General features: G+C 38.9%; 1 protein-coding gene across 2 annotated transcripts in view; it reads right to left on the reverse strand.

Annotated features, from left to right (window-relative positions):
* The window catches only part of Xkr4 (XK related 4), a 509,976-nt gene that overhangs the window by 200,210 nt on the left and 289,566 nt on the right, over positions 1–20,200 (reverse strand). For both annotated transcript variants that reach the window (XM_008844405.3, XM_017800948.2), the window contains exon 2: positions 14,223–14,422. In XM_008844405.3, the coding sequence (XP_008842627.1) occupies positions 14,223–14,422 (200 nt within the window). The remainder of the gene's footprint in view (positions 1–14,222; positions 14,423–20,200) is intronic.

Here is a 20,200-nt window from a genome sequence, read left to right on the forward strand (position 1 = left end):
GAAAGAGAGAGAGAGAGAGAGAGAGAGAGAGAGAAAAGGTTTTCACAGCTAACAGTGTTTTAGGAACAGTTGACTTCCACAAAAGGAACTTAATTTTTAGCATCTTTTTTTTTTTTAAATGCAGTATTTTGTTTTTGATTTTCTTCTTGTTTCTAAAAGTGTGTCCTCCAAAGAATGATAATTGGTTGAAATTGGGGCAAAAAGCAATTTTTCTTTTATCCTAAAATAATAATTTTACACAAATGAAATGGCTACCAGACATACTGATCTCTGACTGCTAAATAAGCATGTTTTAGAGATATTACTGGTGAGCTACCTGAAAATACCTGACAGGTTTCCTGTCCATTGGGTATTTGCATTCAGAGAAGAACCTTATGTTTTACATCCAAATGCCAAGAATTTCTTATCACTAAAGATGCATGAAAATATGTATCAAACTAGGTGCTTTTATTGAATTTGCTTTTCTTTTCCTAAAAGGAAGAGATTCTGTTCTTGTAACCCATATCGGTTTCATTCATTAGCTGGTTCATTTGTAAGCAGGATCATCTGCCACCAGAAATGCCTCCTGAAGACAGATTTCCTTTTTAAGGGGGAGTCAGGGAGTGGAGCCGGAGATGGTCTCTGAACTGAAGGGTGTGTGGTGTGTGGTGGATGCTGGTGCTGTTTGCTTCCTGTATTTTCATTATTTGTCCTTATAACATAACCTTCTAATCCCCTCCTTTGTTCAAAATAGAAATGATAAAATCAACCTCATAGACTTATTTGTCATTTATGTTCAATGATTTGCCTGATGCTACTGATATTGTTGATCAATCTGCACTTTGATCACCAGGGGAGAGACATAGGTCACAGTCCCCTGCAGTATTTTTTTTTCAAATTTGCATGATTTTTTTCCTGAATCAGCCGAATTAAGCTTTTACATTTTATTAGACTTTTAAAGAAAAAATCCTCAGAGCAGTTGAGCTAGTAATCTTGGCAGTTGCCTTGAGAAGGAGAATTGAGAGGACAAGGCATGGGGGTCAGACACATGGCTGGTTGGCAGCCACATAGCTAGGAGAAGGAAGCTTTAGAGAAAGTAAAGAAATACAAGATGCTGGGGCAGCCCAAAGCCTTAAAGAAAGCATGTTTAGAAAAGAGATATGGTGAAGAAAGGAAAAGATTACTCTTCTCTGAATTCGGAAGAGGGCAAACTCACAAACTACACAGCTGTAGCTGGTCCAGGAGTTCTGAGTGGAGTTCTGCACTAGTAGCTGGGATTCCAGGCAGGAGAAACTCGATATCTCATTAATGCACTAGGTATCCTGCCCATCGATTTAATAACCTGCCTTCCTAGGGTGGTCCTATGACCAGATGTAGCCTGGAAACTACTCATTCCTCTGAAAAGTGTGAGTGAAGGTCTAACACAGGGAACCCTGGGAAAAAATCAGTAGAGCCTAGCCAAGCTGCTGGGGTAAGATTGGAATGGAGAAAGAGTGGGGCTGTACGAGTGAACTGCAGCTTCCCACAGGGTATGGACATGTGATGGGACACTTAAGACCATGGGAGCTGGGTGTGAAAGCAAGCCAGAATGCTGGGCAGAGCTATCGGGAATGCCAGGCCACTGTGTGGCATGATGTGTGGTGGGGCGCAGTCATTTCATGTAAGTCACCCCCCATCCCCTGTCTCTCCAATTACATGATAGAGTCCTGTAGATGTCTGATGTCTATTTGAGAATTTAGAAGCCTAAACATTCTATTAACCAAGGCAGCAGAACCTGGATGGCAACAGAACTTCTCTTTGTCCTTGAGAGACCTGGGTTAAGGGGGAAGTGTTTCTGCCATTCCTCTGCTACAGAGATAAACCTGGGGGAGAGCATGGACTAGTATCCTCACATCTCCATGGTGAGAGTTCCACTTTAGCTATTCTGTAGTAATGCACTTAATAAGACTGAAGGTGCCCATCAGGTCGTTTTAGGGGCTTGAAAGAGAAAACCCAGGTTTCCTGAGAACTTATGGGGCTATATGCTGCTCTAATATTTTCTCTCCCTCTGAAGAGGTAATGTTTAAAATTTAGGAATTAAACAAGAGCTCTCAAATACTTTTGACATTTCTGGACTCTGAAACAGACCAGGACGCTATGAGACCCAAGGACATTTTGACTTTTTGCCAAGAAAGATATTGGCTACTTTTTTCGAGGGTCTTTCTACCCCAACTGCCTAGCCAATTTTTACCTCCTATTCTTATCACATCACCTTCTGAAGAGTTTATCCAAATTTGCCAATGCGAAATTGTGACACAGACCACTCTGGCTTCTTCCATGCTGAACAGGAACTCAGGGTATGGCAATTGGGGTACCCCTTCAGTGGGTCTGTCTAAAAGACTCCCAAATTGTATAACTTAACTGTAGGGAGAAAAGAAAGTCCTTGACCCATGTCTAGGAGATGTGAAGGAGAAATAAAGGCAAGAGTAATTAGCATTACAAGTTCTAGAGAAGGAACCAGAAAAAAAATCAGAACAACCAATTTTAAATTGTCCAAATTAAAGTTCATTAGAATTTCCTGACAAGGGCTTTCAGAAGTATCCATCTATTGGGTTCCTGCTCATTTTTCTTTGGGCCACCAAGGCTGGACTTGAGAGTGATGAACTCAGGGTTTGTTTGTTTTTCCCCACCAGGCATATTAATAGTTATTGGAGTGGCTAGCTAGAATCAGTGTTCTTTTAAATTACTTCTAGATAAGAAAAGAAAATAAATTTAACAGTCATTTTAGAACAATAGTAAGTTGTCTCCCTTAGCTGCAGGTGGGCCCTACAGTTTTGCAGACCAAGATTTGAAGCTTTACCCCAAGCAGCATTTTCTTGTTAAGAACAAAATCATTAATGATAAATAATTGTCTAAATAACATTTTACATGAACATAAGTCTAATGTCTGGGGAATGCAGTTCTTAGGACTCTTTTTTTATTATTATTGTCTTCTATTTTTTTTTAATTTAATTTAATTTTTTAACAGAGCATAGGATAATGGTTTATTTACAGAACAGTGGGCACCCCACATTTATGGCTTCACAGTAAAGTCTTCACTCAAATACAGATCCTATGACCTGATAGCTGCACAAAATGGTGAGAGGTGCCTCTTGGTGTTCTGGACTTATATATCCTTTGCCCTTCCCCCACATGCAGCTAAGTTTGACTAATTGGGTAGTAGGGGTTACTGACTCCCCACTCAATTCCTTGATGAGAGTGAGAAGGAGATTTGACTGTAGCTTGCCAGCATAGTGTTTGGAGGACATTTCCAATTAACACTCCACCCCTTCCTCCAGCTCTTACATTCTTTCCATCAACCTCTTCCACAAAAGTCTATGAGCCTTGGAGGGGGTGGTAGGTGTGGGATGATCTTCCTCCTATTGTGGCAAGGCACATCTGCATCATCTGTTTTCCATGGGCTGTTGGCCAGTTTGAGTGGGATTCCATCTACTGTAAAAACATACACACGGGGCTGGAGAGATGGCTCAGTGGTTAAGCACACTGACTGCTCTTAGAAGACCCTGGTTCAATTCCCAGCACCCACATGGTGGCTACAAACCATCTTTAACTCCAGTTCCAGGGGAATCCGAAGCCCTCTTCTGACCTCCACAGCATTGCACGACATGGGTGCACTCACATACATGTAGGCGATACACTCATACACATAAAATAAAAATAATAATAATAAAAAACAGCAAGAAGCAAGAACATCTAAACAGTGACTGCTGTAATAACTTAACCAATGGATGTAAACACAAATGCTTGGTCAGTAATTTAGCAGGTTCATCATTTCCATGTAACAAAGTGATTGCAGTGACTTACTAATGGAGTCCTTGCCATAGGGGATTGGTCGGGTCTACAGTACCAGATGTGTGTTCCACCTCTAGGAGCAGGTATTATATCCAATTTCAAATTTGCTGGTTATACATACACTAGACACTCCACTATTGCACCAGCAGGAACATCTTGTTTGGTAGGTTGGTAGTGCAACACACAGGGTTCGTTGTTTAGGAGAATTATAGGGGACTATTGTCCCCCTGGCGAGTTGCCTCTTGGCACTATGAAAGCCACCCATCCAGTGGCAGGGAGTTTCCAGTTTAGTTGTAATTTGATTTCTCCCTCTGCCAAGCTCATATCATGCAGTGTCTTCAGTAGTATGGTTTTTCTATCCTCTTCTGGTGTATAACCAATATTATTTGCAATGGTGTTTACTGATTTGGGGACCTGTAGTGTCCCCCAGGCCAACAGCTCATAGGGCCAACCCACCTCTGGCATTGGAATTTTCATTTAACAACCAAATTGCTTTTCAGAAGTGCTTTCTTCCATCACCATAGAGCTGCTTAAGGTTTTTCTTCTTCTTCTTCTTCTTCTTCTTCTTCTTCTTCTTCTTCTTCTTCTTCTTCTTCTTTTTTTTTTTACTGTGTATCTGGAGAATTTTTTCCCTTTGTTCTCATAGGTATTTGTGTAGTCCTCCTTCCCCCAAACCCCTTTAACTACCCCCATTTTACATATTTCTCCCTTACTAACACCTTTCTCCTACTAATCTTCTCTCTCAATTCCTTCTTTCCCTTTAGCTCTTTGTTTCCCTTTGATATTCCTGGTCCCTGCATTTGCATCAGGATATGTACTGACTTATAAGGATTTGGTGCCATTATCCACAAATGAGGGATAACATACATCTTTTGTTTTTCTGGGTCTGTGTTACTTCACTTAGTATAACAGTTCCTAGATCCATGTATTTACCTGCAAATTTCATTATTTCATCTTCTTTACTGCTGAATAGAACTCCATTGTATAAATATACCACATTTTTTGTTAACCACTTGTCAGTTGAGGGGCACTTAGGTTGCTTCCATCTCTTAGCTATTGTGAAAAAAGTAGCAACAAACATGGTTGTACAAGTGTCTCTACAATGAGATGAATCTTTTGGGTATATGCCAAAGAGTACTATAACCAGATCATATGGTAGGTTCCTTTTTAGTTTTTTAAGAGTTCTCCACACTACTTTCCATAGGAGTTGCCTGAGTTTGCAGTAGCAGTGAATGAGGGTTCCCCTTCCCCACATCCTTGCCAGCATTTTGTATCATTTGTTTTCTTGATCTTAGCCATTCAGTGGGTAAGATGAAACATTAAGGTGGTTTTAATTTGCATTTTCCTAATCACTAACATGTTGAACACTTTTTGAGATATTTCTTAGCCATCTTTATTTCTTCCTCTGAGAGCTCTCTGTTTAGATCTTTAGCCCATCTTTTAATTGGATCATTTGCTTTCTTGCTCCTTTTTTTTTTTTTTTGAGTTCTTTATATATTCTGGATGTTAAACCTATGGCAGATGTGTCACTGGTGAAGATTTTTTTCCCACTCTGTGGGTTTTCTCTTGGCTTTCTGGATTGTTTCTTCTTCTGTACAGAAGCTTCTTAGTATAATGAAGTCCCACTTGAGCAATTCATATCTAGTTTAGAAAGTCCTTTCCTACACCTACGTCTTGTAGGTTACTGCCAATGATTTCTTGAATAGTTTCAGAGTTTCCAGTTTCACATTGAGGTCTTTGATTTACTTGGAGTTGACGTTTGTGCAATGTGAAAGATAAGGATTTACTTTCATTGTTCTAAGGTGAAGATCCAGTTTTGCCAGAACAGTTTTTCGATGATGCTGTCTTTCCTCCATTGTGTGTTCTTGGCATATTTGTCAAATATCAGTGGCTATAATAGTGTGTACTCAGGGTTGGGTCTTCAATGATGTTCCATTGATCGATGTGTCTGTTTTTATGCCAGTATCATGCTGTTTTTATGACTATAGCTCTGTAGTATACTTTGAGATCTGGTATAGTAATCACCCCAGCATGGCTCTTTGTGCTCAGTGTTGTTTTGGGTATCCAGGATCTTTTGGGCTTCCATACAAAATTAAGGAATTTTTTTCCTAATTCTGTGAAGTACATCTTGGGAATTTTTATTGGGATTGCATTGAATCTATATATTGCTTTTGGTAAGATGGTCATTTTCATACTATTAATTCTTCCAATCCACAAACATGGGCAGTCCTTCCATCTTCTGGTGTCTTCCTCAACCTCTTTCTTTAAAGAGTCTCCAATTGCTCGATGTTGGTATAAAGAGGCCTATAGATTTTTGTACATTAATTTTCTAACCTGCCAATTTACTGAAAGTGTTGATCAGTTCTAGTTTTCTGGTGGAAGTTTTTGGATCTCTTAGGTATAGTATCATATCATCTGCAAAAAGGGATAATTTGACCACTTCTTTTCCAATTAGGAAAATTTTCAATTTCCTTCTCTTGTCTAATTGCTCTAGCCAAAGTTTCAAGTGCTGTATTGAAAAGTAGTGGAGATCCTGGACATCCTTGTCTGGTTCCTGATTTTAATGTAAATACTTTCAGTTCTCCATTTAAAATGATGTTGGCTGTGGGTTTGTTGTATATAGCTCTGATTATGTTGAGGTATATTCCCTCCAGTCCAATTCCTTTTAGTACTTTTATCATGAATGGATGCTGAATTTTGTCAAAAGCATTTTCTTTATCTATTGAGATGACTATGTAGTTTTTGTCTTTGAATCTATTTATATGAATGATGATGTTTATTGACCTGCATATAATGAACCATCTCTGCATCTCTGGAATAAGGCCTATTTGGTCATGGTGCATGATCTTTTTGATGTACATCTGTATGTGGTTTGCAAGTATTTTGTTAAGAATTTTTGTATCTATGTTCATTAAGGATATGGGTCTATAGTTTTGTTGTTTGGTTGTCTCTTTATCTAGTTTGGGTATTGCCTTCACAGAACGAGTTTGGGTGTTTCTATCATTTTGAATAAATTAAGTAGCATTGGATGTAGATCTTCTTTAAATGTCTGGTAGAATTCTGCTGTAAATCCATCTGGGTCTGGGCATTTTTTAGTCAGGAGGCTTTGTATCTCTGTTTCGATTTCCTTATATGTTATCAGTCTATTTAAACAGTTAGTCTCTTCTTGGTTTAACTTTCATGGTTCCCATGATTTTATCTATACATTTCTTTTAGCTTTTCAAATTTAGTGGAGTATAGGTTTTTAAAGTGTTCCCTTGGAATGTTCTGGATCTTTTAGGTGTCTGCTGTGATGTTTCCCTTTTCATCTCTTATTTTGTTGATTTGGGGGTGTTCTTTCATTCTTTTGGTTTACTGGGCTAAGGGTCTATTTTGTTTAGCTTTTCAAAGAACCAGTTCTTGATTCATTGATTCTTTGTATTGTTTTCTTTGTTTCCATTTGATTAATTTCTGCTTTGATTTTGGTTATTTCTTCTCTTTTGCTGGGTTTGGCTTTCATTTGTTCTTGCTTTTCCAGAGTCTTGAGTTGCAGTGTTAAGTCATTTATTTGTGCTCTTTCTGATTTTTTAATGTAGACACTTAGAGCTATAAACTTCCCTCTTTGGACAGCTTTTTAAGTGTCCTGTGTTTGTGTGTGTGTGTTTGTGTGTGCGTGTGTGTGTTGTATTGTCATTTTTGTTGAATTCAAAGAATTCTTTTATTTCTTCCTTAATTTCTCCTTTGACCCACTCATCAATTAGGAGTGTGTTGTTTAATCTCCATAGTTTGTATAGTGACTAGGGCTTCTTCCAGTGTTAATTTTGAGCTTTATTGCATTGTGGTCTGATAGAATAAATGAAATTAAGTTTTTTTTTTTTGTATTTGTTGAGGTTTGTTTTTGGTTTTTATCAGTCCAGAATTTTTGAAAAAGTATAGCCACCATGTGGGTGCTGGGAATCGAACCCCGGTCCTCTGCAAGAGCAGTCCGTGCTCTTAACCACTGAGCCATCTCTCCAGCCCCTTGATATTTTTATATATGTTGAGGTTTGGCTTTTTTGCCCCAGTATGTGTTCAATTTTTGAGAACGTTCCATGGGATGCTGAACAGAAAGTATATTCTTTGGTGCTTAGGTGGAATATTCAGAAAATGTATGTTAGTTCCATTTGATGTATGGTATCATTTATTTCAGATGTCTGTTTATTCTTTTTCATGTTGACCTGTCTAATGGAGACAGTGGGGTATTTAAGTCCCCTAATATTACTGAGTTGGAATTAATCTGTGGTCTTAAAGTCCTGTAGTGTTGTTTTTATGAATTTGGGTGCACCAGTGTTTGGTGCATATATGTTCAGGATTGTAATATCTTCTTGATTAATTATTACTTTGATCAGAAAGAAGTAACCTTCTTTATCTCTTCTGATTAGTTTTAGTTTGAAGTCTATTTTGCCAGATATTTGAATTGCAACACATGTTTGTTTCTTAGTGCCATTTGCTTAGAATATTCTTTTCCATCTTTTTACCCTAAGGTGGTGCCTGTCCTTGAAAGTGAGATGGGTTTCTTGCAGACTACAAAAAGTTGGATTTTTGTTTCTTAATCCATTCAACTAGCCTGTTTTTTGACTGGGGAGTTTAGCTCATTGATATTTAAAGTTATTATTGAAAGGTGTGCATTGGTTTCCATCATTTTGATTACTGTTTGCATTCTTTGTCTCATTTTGTGTTTCCACAATTATACCTTTATTTAGTTTCTTTCATTGCTCCTGGAGTATAGTTATTCTTTTCTCTGTTCTTTGTGTTGCTTCAAGTATTCTTTGAAGGTCTGGTTTTCTGGACATGTATTCTTTTAGGCTATTCATATCATGGGAAATTTTTCTTTCCCCCTCAGCTATAATAGACATTTTTGCTGGGTAAAGTATTCTAGGCCACCATCTTTTGTCATATAGAACTGGAAATATATTGGTCCAGGCTCTTCTGGCTTTCATAGTTTTCATTGGTAAGTCAGCTATAAATCAATGGGCTTTCTTTGTATTTGACTTGTTTTTCTTTTGCTGCTTTCAGTATTCTGTCTTTGTTCTTTACATTTTGTGGTTTTACTATGATATGCCATGGGGAGTTTCTTTTCTGGTCCTGTCTATTTGGTGTTTTATGTGCTTCTTGTATTTGTGTGGGAATGTCTTTCCTTAATTTTGAGAAATTCTCTTCTACAGTCCTGTCTAAAATCTGGTCAATATCCTTAACCTGAGTTTCTTCACCTTCCTTTATGCCTATGATATGAAGATTTGATCTTTTCATGGTGTCCCACATCTCCTGCCTGTTCCATTACTGTTTTTTAAATTTTTTCATAATCTTTGCTTGAGCAGGCCAATTCTTCAACTTTGTCCTCCAGTGCTGATATTCTGTTTTCCATTCATTCATTCTAGCAATGAAGCTTTCCCCTTTCATTTCAAGTGGGCTTATTGAGTTTTTCACTTCCTTCTTCATTTCATCCTGAGTTTTTCTTCAATGTTTCTGTTTTGTGAATACATTCAGAAGTTTATCTTATTTAGTTCTTTGATTTGTTTGTGTGTTCTTTAAATTCCTTGACTACCTTGATCATGTTTATAGCTTTTCTTTTAAATTCTGTTTCCCAGGTTATTTCTAGGGGGTTCTCCTTGTAGAACTCTTCTACAGGACTGGTGGAGTTTGGTAGGGACATAGTGTTTTGGCTTTCCATTTTATTATTTTTCATTGTGATTTTAGCATGTGAATTTCTTTTGTTGATTGTGACTCTGGTATGAAAAATCACATCTTCTGTTGTTTCTGTTGTTGAGCTGAGGTTTGCTTCTCCTTGTATTATTGGTGTGTGTTAGTTGTTTTCTTATTGGGTTATGTAGAGCTGGTTGGTCTAGGTATCAGGTTCTCTCAGATTTTATTTTGGAGGCAACTGATGGCCTCAGATCAGCTACTCAGGAGCTCCAACAGAAGCCCAAATCAGGCTCCCATCAGGTGCACTCAGGTTTCCTTCTAAAATTTGGATCCCTACTAGCAGGTACTCAGAGCACAATTTGGGAAGTTCCCTAAGGAAAGGTCCAATTTTGGCACTCTTGTACAGTCTGCTGAGTTCTCAGCCCGTACACTAGGTGTGGCCAGATCAGATGCTCTCAGGCTGTCTGCTAAGGTCTGAGCCTTACCCTACCATAGGTCAGAGGTCTTCCCTGGTGCCGTGGGAGGGGCCTCAACTAATGGGAGTTAAGGAGTTGTGTATGGGGAGCTCACCACCTTGTGGAGGCTAGATCCAGGCACTCTCAGGTTGTCTGCTGTCTTCTCAGCTTCTAAGCCAGATGGAGGCCAGAACAGCCATTCTCAGGCATTCTGCTAAGATCTTACCATACCACAGGGCAGAGGTCTGCCCTGGGGCTCTCCCCTGCAGTATTTTGAAACAAGATAGCAAACTTGCCTTGTCAGGATGGTGGTCCAGCATACAAGCTCAGAGAATGCAGGGTGTAAGTGTAGGGAGCTTAGTACATAAGGGGAAACCATGTATTAGAGAAGAGCCTAAAGCCGAGAAAGCACAAATTTTGGTCCCTATGATTTGGAGAAATAATGTGAGAAACACTAAGCACTGAGCCATGCGTGGTGGTTTATTCTTATAATCCCAGTACTCTCCAGGCTGTGTGGGATAATCATGGGTTCAATGCCATTTTCAGCAAAATGGTGAGATCCTGATGATACAGAGGAAAATGAGGTCTCCCTGTGAGGGTTCTTAGTGTCATTCATAAAAGAATTTAAGAAAGGATTCAAATGGAAGCCTTACGAATATTTTATTAGAATTTAAAGAAGAATCCTCAGGGAAGGCAAACTGTAAATTTCAGCAGCTGTCTTGAATGGAGGGGGGAAGAAAAAAAGCCATAAAGCCATGTCTGTGTAGAGCCAGCATAGACATCGGACGTGTGGCAGACTAGCAACCACATGGCAGGAAGGTGAAGGGAGCTTTAGAAATAAGTAAAGAAGCCCAAATATTGGGACAGAATATAGTGTTATGGAAACTGTGGTTAGAAAAGAGAGAAAGAATAAAGTTTTGCTTTTTGGAAGAATTCAGAAAAGCAGACAGACTCGGGGTGACCTCATGTCTATAACCCAGTTCATAAGCACTGCACTAGGGGGTGGGGATTCTGGCCAGGAAATCCCATCTCTTTAACACATTAGGAGTTCCACCCATCTCTTTAGCATGACTTAAGGTGAACCTGCCTTCCTAGGGGTCATCCTCTGATCAGCAAAATGGAAAGCTGAGTCTATCCAGGCCAGAGGTTTTATTTTCCTGACCAGCCTTTCTCCCAGGAAGCTTCTTGCCATCTCAAAAACTTAAAAACTGAACCAAGCAACCCAAACCAAACAATGTGCTAGGCGCCTTTCTCCTCTTACCTTTTCCCGTGAACAGTTTTCAGAGTTCTCCAGCTGAACATGCAACTCATTTTCTTGGCCTGCCCTGCCTTTCTCATTCTACTTCAATGTTGCCAGAGGAATCCTTTCAACAATTTTCTAAATTTTTCAGAACATCAGTAGAGACACTGCGTAAGCTGGAGCCAGATCAGGGTGACTTGCAACCCTCCATCTTTGATCCTTTTCCAAGAGTTGTTGATTATTGTGGTGTATTTGAAAGCCAGCACTCCAGGGGCAGAAGTAGGAGGAACAGCAATTGTTTGACTACTAAGGAGTCACCAAGTTGTTCTGGAGATGAGGGCAGTCTCAGATGGTGTGAAGTTTGACTTGGTTTGATTTCATCTACATCTTCATTTGCAAATCCTTAAGCATGTACCTGTCATTATCTGCCTACTGGGCATTCAGTGACTCAGAGTTGATAAAACTGTTAGGGAGCTGACGACTGACCAGGTTTTTTGTTTGAGACAAGGTTTTATGTATCCCAGTCTGGCCTCAAACTCAGTATGTAGCTGAAGCTGGCGCTGCACTCCTAACCCTCCTGCCTCCATCATAAGTGCTGGGATTAGAATAACCATATCCAGCTCAAGGTTTTTCAAGACATCAAGCAACTTGTGCCAGGTCTTACTGTGTAGAAGCTCTTCATGCCTAGTTCATTGTCTACACCCATCAAACATCAAGTCAAGGCTACTTTATCAAGCCTCCCTTTCTTCTATGTGCTTTTCTTGCCTGCTTTTGTGTAAATGTCCACTTTATCTTTATTCCGGCTTGTTTTCTAGCACTTGAGAACCTCACCTGATGGTTATCTTTGACCCATTTCTCAAACTTCTGGAACTAGCTCTCTAGTGTTCAGTCGGGGTTGGGCTCAGAACCTCTGAGCAAATCAAAAAGTAGAACATCGTCTACTGGTGATGGATGAGCTGACTAAAGTTCTCTGAAAGCAGCTACAGTCTTTAAAGATCTGTAGATGGATTGGCCTTCACTAAGCAGAAAAGTGTGATTCTGGAGGGAGGGAATGTTTTAGGTCAAGAGCCAAAATTATCTTGGACTATCCTTAATAGTTGCTTCTTATCCACTTCTGTATCTTACCTAATATCACCTTAACTTTTGGAAAGTATGCTAAGCTTGATGCACCTATCCTCTACTAACCTTGGGGTTGGGGATACAAGGACAGCATTTAAGGCTCGTAGCATCCTCTGGACCCCTATAACCCACGTGCCTAATTTAATATGTATTGTAAAAACATTAGTTCACATTTTTATTTTTATAATTTTAATTTTATTTTTGAGACATGGTCTCATTATGTAACCCTGGCTGACCTGAAACTCACTATGTAAGCCGTTCTGGCCTCAGACTCATAGAGATCTGCCTGCCTCTGCCTCCTGAGTGTTGTGATTAAAAGCATGCCATGCTCATGCTGTGATTTTCGATGACTATAATAGCACATGTGGAGCTAGCATGGTAGACCATGCCTATAATTCCAGCACTGGGAGGTAGAGGCAGGAGGATAAAGAGCTCAAGGCCAGTCTCTGCTGCACAGTGAGTTTGGAGGCAGCCTATACTATATGAGATCCTGTCTCAAAATAAATAAGTCAATAAATGAATAATAAAACAGCAAATAAACAGCAATAACAAATAGTTGAGCATTTCCACTGTGTAATGTGTCATCTATGACCTGTTCTCAGGTCATAGTCACTCATATTCTCATATTTACCTCAGAATAAGCTGATTTCTTCCTTAGAGTAGAGGTTTTTGTTGTTGTTGTTGTTTTGTTTTGTTTTTTTAATGTGCATAAGGGTATTGCCCACATGTGTGTAAGTGTACCCATCCAGGCAATGCCTGAAGAGATCCGAAGAGGGCATAGGATCTCCTGGAACTAGAGTTTCAGATCTTTTTTTGCTGTCATGTTGGTGATAGGAATCAAATCCAGATCCTCTGCAACAGCAGCCAGTACTCTTAACTGCGGAACCATGTCTCCAGCCTCCCAGAGTTGGTATTTTTATAACTATACCATCTTCTCTATTTCTTTTCCTATAATATTTACTGTGACCTTGACCTTTAAGTTTCCAACCAACAGATAACATGCTCTTTGCCTAACAGCTGTACGAACAGTGTAGAAATTCTACACACCAATCAGATCAAGTCTCCAGCTGGAATGTGATGGATGGTGCACAGCAGCAAGAAAGCTCAGACAGTTCTGATGAGATTCAAATAATATGAGTGCCATACAGTGTTAGTCACTAACAGTATCTACTATGTTACAGGACTGACAAATAAATCAGAGAATAATCTAATAATCAGTACATTAGAGACAGCCCTGACCTTCATCCACACACCCATTTATTCACCCATCTATCCACCGCCAGCTGCCTTATCTTCTTCTTTCCCTGTTCTAGAATGGATTTGAGCACGAGGATCTAAAGAAATATCAAGGCAGCTTGTTAAAATGGATCAGTATCACTAAGCATATGATCAAACAACAAAGCTGTGCAAACTATTAATCAGATAATAATACATTTGTCATAAACTGTAGTATAACATATATCATTAAATGTTCATAACATTTTCCATATTGTTTTTAAAAATATTAAGATAGTCTCTAACATTTCTTTTTCTTCTCTATTTCTTAATATCAGAAGGAAATGGCAGGGATTACCCATATTCATTAGACATAAGATGACAGTTACTGCTATCTTTGTAACTTTTAAATTATTCTATCTTGAAAACTAGAGAGCTTTGACTCTATTCACATAGGGAGCAAGTGTGCAATCATAAAGCATGTTTTTTTTTTTCTTACTAAAAGTTCAGTTGGAGAGCACAAAGCGATGGTCTTTCTATAAGTTATCCATGACAGGTGATGGTGGAGGAAATATCACACATCATTCACAAATCATTGCAAAACAACAGACATATAAGGAGGCCCGTGCCCACAAGGGGTGTCATTCGGACATCTTTAGATTGTGACAAAAGTAGCCAGTCAGTCTCTCCCCCAATTCAGAGACCAAATTGCAAGCCCTTACCTTGGAGGGCCTGTAAGCTATGAGTCTGTACGATAATGCAGAGCTGCAGGACCAGCTGTGGAGCACTTTCCAGAAAGGTGGCTAGCAAGTGCAGCATACTCACATCGGCATACTCATACACCATTTTCCAGTAAAACCTCCATCTGTCATTCTCCCCACTCTGCCGGCTCCGAATACCTAAGTATATTGTGTGGAAATATCTGGAAAGCAAACACAAAGAATGAGAAAGAGATGATTGACAGTTTAAAATTCAAACTCCAGGGTTGTTTATACCCAACTCTCTTTATTCACATTTGGACCATGGAAAAACAATAATATTTTTATATTTAGTCATTGGTATGCTCCTCTTGTGTTCCAGAACATAAACTATCAGAGTGAGAATTGTCATTTATCTATGTACCCTATCTATCTCATGATCAGCTTCTGATGATTAACAGGCTCTTAAGTTCATTTGAATTCTTTTATTCATTCAAGATGTATTGAAGACATGTAACATCTACAGTTTTGTAATTTTTCATAGGAAATGTAAAGCCACTGGAGAGTTTTGAATAGAAGAGGTAGGCGTATGACTTGTATTTTTATAAGCATTGGTTTCTATATGGAACACAAAAGGCAATAGGGCAAAGGGGGAAGTAGAGGCATTGGCTTGAAGCACGAGGAGAACCTGAGTGACAAAAGATGCCAGTGGTGCTTGTGGTCACAAGTCCTCAGAGTTGAAGTGTATCATTAAGGCAGCATAAACATTTGCATTTGGAGGTACCACATTAGTGAATAAACGCTCGACTTCCTTGGCCATTATCTTAGAAGTTTTAAATCTAAGACTTACCAAAGTCAGCTGAATTCCCACAGGGGACTCCCTGAACTATTTTGTTTCTTGTTCCCACCCAGAGGAGATCATGTTTACTCTTGGCTTTTTGCTGCCGCAGGTTAGAGAGTTGCAGTGCTCCCAGGTCTGTGATTCTCAAGGACTGGGACTCCTGGAATAAGGAGCCATTAGTTTTTATGGCATTTTGAACTCACAACTAACCTGATGTTGGTGACAGGATTCTTTCAGGGAAAGCAAGTATTTGGCTTCATGGAGTTTTACATAAGATGACACAAAACCAAGACCTCCAGCAATGCACATTTAGAATCCAAACACATAAAAACCAAGGAGAGTAAGGAAAGCTATCTCATGTCTTGGATAGTTTTCCTAGTTATTTTTTCAATAGTGGTGGAATGAATAACACTAAAGTTACCATGTGAATTTTCATTATTTTTTATGTGTATGAGTATATTGCCTGCTTGCATGTAAGTGCCCTTGTGTGCACTTACCCTTACTGTGTGCACAGTGCCCACGGAGGTCAGAAGAGGCTGTCAGATCCCCTAGAACTAGTGTTATGGACAATTGCTGGCTGCCATGTGGGTGCTGAGAATTGAACCCAGGTCCTCTAAAAAAGCAGCTATTATTAACTGCTGAGTCATCTCTCCAGGCCACCTTTCTAACCATTTTATGCGAGCAGTTCAGTGGCATAAGTGCATTCATCTTGCTGTGCCAACCATAACCAACATTAATCCATCTGCAGAAGTCCTTTCTTCTTGAAAAACTCAGTTTCTGTGCCCATTAATAAACAACTCCTGACTCTGACCCCCTCCTCCCCTGCTTTTGGCTTCTGGCATACTTTCTGTCTACTTTCTGTCTCTTAATTTGCTTCCCCCAGGTATTCAAGTGCAACCATACATCTGTTCTTTTGTGAATGGTTTATTTCATTTAGTATAATGTCCTCAAGGAACCTCCCTACTGTAGTAGGTACAAATTTCATCCCAGATAAGAAGCATTTAACTGACTGAATCTTTAACAGACAACTTGATATGTCTAGCTTACAAAAATGAAAAGACCTGAAGGTCTTACCACTGTGAGGCAAAGGTCAGAGGTGATTATGCTACGTAATAAGCTAGGGACTCATTTATGCTCTTGCTCTTTAAAGCAACTATAAGTAAAGAAAATCCATGGACATTTCACTAAAAATGAGCCTCAAGAATGCACGGCATAGTATCGTTTAAAGAATAAAAAGGGGTAAAACTCAAATATCCAACAAGTTGTGAACTGAATCAGTGTGTGTACTTATTGCTCAGTTCTTACTTGGTGCCCCTGGGGGATTGGTTCCAGGACCTTCTTCAGATACCAAAGACTTCATATGTTCAAATCCTGTATATAAAACCTATGAACATTCTTCCAATCTTGAAATATTTCTAGATTACTTATACCATTTAATACAATGTAAGCACTGTAAAATAGATGTTATACTGTATTGTTCATCAAACAATGGCAAAAAAAAGGTCTGCATGTTTAGCTCAGCTGCAATTTCTTTTCTCCTGTTTTTGACCCACAGTTGGTTGAATCTTTGAATGTAGAGCTTGTGAATGCAGCAGAACCACTGTGTATTGTACAGGCAAAAGGCATGTTAAAATATTGCATATAACATAGCCTATTAATGATTTCAAATGAGTGTGTGTGTCCAGAGTGAAGTTTAGTCTGTTTTGACACAAAAGTACTTAAAGTGGAGATTTCTGAGTGCTGAAATTGTCTTTGTTATTTTTGAAGTTCCTAAATAATCCTGTGGTTCACTTTCATATAGCTGAAGTTTAAGTGCTGAAAGAGCTTTAATATTTTATTTGTTTTTGTGATGCTGAGGGCCAAACCCAGGGCTTTACACAGCACCCTGTCACTGAACTACAAATCCAGTCCTACAGTGCTTATATTTGGAATTATTTTTATATATATTGTAAAAATTCCTCTCTAGAAAGACTGTCGAGTGGTTGTTTATAAGTGCCCTTATTTTCTGAAATCCTCACCTCTTATTAAAAGAAACATTTAATCGTATGAGTTAAAAAAAAACAAAAACATGTTTTAATCAGAGACTTTTCTAGTCCTCCTGGGATTTATCATTTGTGTGTGCTTTGCTGCTTGTACTTGGGATCTAGTAATTTTTCCATGGGTCATTTTCAATATTGATATTGAATTTTTAAGCTCTAATCCTCAATTTGGTTTCTTAATGGACAATGTTAACAAAATAATGATAATCCCCCATCATGTCTCATGTACTACAACATTGTAGCCCCGAGGGATGGGATGAAGAAATCAGAAGGGTTTAGTGATCAGTTTCCAGGTGACATGATGGCAAGAAGGCAATGGGAGAGAGTCCAGGCGTCATGATGCCAAGACCTGTAATCTTTTATTATGTCTATCTGGCACTAATAATTCTGGATTTCACTATATGCAAAAAAAAAAAAAAAAAAAAAAAAAAACCAGAGAGAGGTCACTGTACTTTTCCTGTCTTCTACATGCATTTGTGGTTGTGGTTGAGAGACAACAGGTGCCAAGGTGAAGATGTTTAGTTTTGCACAGGACTTTACTCTTGATATTGTCAGTTCTAGGACCTTGGGAGAATTACTTATATTTTCTAAGTCTTAATTTCCATTGTGTTATATTCTTTAAATGTGATGAAATCTTTAAAAATAAAATGAAATCATGTGCATAAATTATCTAACTAGTGGCCAGTAAACATCAGATGTCATTAAAAATATGTTTGTGTTTGTTCAAGAGTTAAGTGGTGAATAGTAATGGACAGCAATGATACCCTGATCTTTGGATTTTCTTTTAAGTTACCTGGGTTCCAAGTCATTCTGTGTCTCAAGGACATGTGAGAGTCATATTATCTCAAGGAACATAAAGCCTGTGGACAACCACTGCTGTCTCTACTTCAGGTCATTTCCTTTTCCTCTTATCTATCATCTATTATCTATCTATCTATCTATCTATCATCTATCTATCTCTATCTCTATCATCTATCATCTATCATCTAGTTATCTATCATCTATTATCTATCCATCATCTATCATCTATATATCTATCATCTATCATCTATCTATCTGTCTATCTATCTATCTCTATCTATCTATCTATCTATCTATCTATCTATCTATCTATCTACATCTATCTATCTATCTACCTATCATCTATCTATCTATCATCAATCTATCATCTATCATCTTTCTATCTATCATCTATTACCTATCTATCTATCATCTATCATCTATCTATCTATCATCTATCATCTATCTATATTCTACTTTTAGTCTTTTTGAGACCAGTTCTCCCTGTAGCCCCAGCTAGGCTGGAACTTGCTATGGAGATCAGATTGGCCTTGATCTTATGGAGATCCTCCTGCCTCTGCCTCCTGGGTGCTGGGATTAAAAGCATGCACCACCATGCCCTGTTCATATCTCTATATATTTTAAAACCCTTATAACTAAATTTGATTTATTACCTTCAGTTCTCACTAGGCATTTTGTTTTGGGTAATGTTTGTGTTGCAGTGGATTTTACCAGTATATCAGGCAAGGTATGGCCTTTGGCTGATACTCCAGAGGGGAAGACCTTGAGAGCTACCATCCTACTGAAAAACAAGATGCTCCACGTTCCCAAAGCATCTGAGAATCCAAGCTGGAGAAGGAGGCCTCAGTAAGGTTTTCCTTTTTGGGCTTCTACTTCTCCCTTATGGTAAAAGAACATACTTCTGCAGAGGCTAGGGGTTGCCAGAGACATCCACAGTAAGGCAAAGCTTTGGTTCTTTTCAGATGCTCATACAGATGTCAGGGAAGGCTAACAGGAGGTCTATTTTTTTTTTTTTTTTTTTTTAGTTAAATAACCACATTATTAGAAGAAGCATTTCATTACACCTCTAACATAATTTCAGCATAATTGTCAAAGAGTAACATTTAAGAAGGAAAACAAGTATTTGAAGACTTTTCTATCAGGGATGAAAAAGAACACGAGAGCAGTGGGTGAAACAGCATTCATCGTGCATCCGTCGTCGGCGCTGCCGTAGAATGCTCCCCATAAAGTGCTCTTTGAAATATCGCTGTGCCATCCTCCTCTTTGGAAGAAACAATGTGGGCAAGGCATTTGCCTTCCTTACCATAGAACTTACTCTTTTTCTGATAGGGACCTTTTAAAAAATATTTTATTATTTTTGTTTTATGTGTATGAGTGTATTGCCTGCATGTATGTGAGGGTACCCGTGTCGTGCAATGCAGCGGAGGTCAGAGGAGAGCTTTGGATTTCCCTGGAACTGGAGTTAAGGACAGGTTGTAGCCACCATGTGGGTGCTGGGAATCGAACCCAGGTCCTCTGCAAGAGCAGTCAGTGCTCTTAACCCCCGAGCCATCTCTCCAGCCCCTGATAGGGACCTTTTAATTATTTATTTCTTGGGGAAGCCTGTTAGTTTCTTACATCATCAAAGGCTACCAGGTGTTCTCGTTTTTTTCAACATAATCTCTAACCAGCTATATTTTGAGTCTCCTCATCCCTATTGAAAACATGCTCACAAATACGTTAACATAGCCCCTACCATGCCATGTATACAAACACCCATGCTTAACCCATCCTACTCCAACACAGATACAAAATCAAGTCAGGAGACATTCTGAAGATGTAAATTGCACTGAAATTCTTAGCTCACTTTTATCAACAACTGTCAAGTGCAAAAAGCAAACTGGAGCCTAGTCTGGTGGAACAGGTCTGTAACCTCAGCTACTCAGGAAGCTAAGGCAGCAGAAACACAAGTTTAACTCCTGCCTTGGCTACAGAATGAGTTCAAAGCCAGCCTAGGGTCTTAAACCCATTTAGACCCTTTCTTAATACTAAACAGTAAAACAAGATTGGAATATAACTCAGGGATAGAGAGATTACTTAGCATACACAAGGGCATAGGTTCAATACCCATTATTGGGAGAAAAGTAGCCTAGACTTAAGTCACAAACTTCATGTTAAAACAGAATACAACAAATCTGATAAACATGTGTGGAGTGGGCGGCACCCCAAACATTTAGTATGTACAGTGTAACATGGATAATGTGTTTAATTAAAAGTTTAATGAAGCTAACAACATTTTTATGTCATTTTCATGGTAATAATATGTATGTAACTTGTGTGTC

This window comes from Nannospalax galili, unplaced genomic scaffold (genome assembly GCF_000622305.1).
Source record: "Nannospalax galili isolate Female #2095 unplaced genomic scaffold, S.galili_v1.0 scaffold40, whole genome shotgun sequence".
In the NCBI taxonomy this organism is placed as follows: Eukaryota; Metazoa; Chordata; class Mammalia; order Rodentia; family Spalacidae; genus Nannospalax; species Nannospalax galili.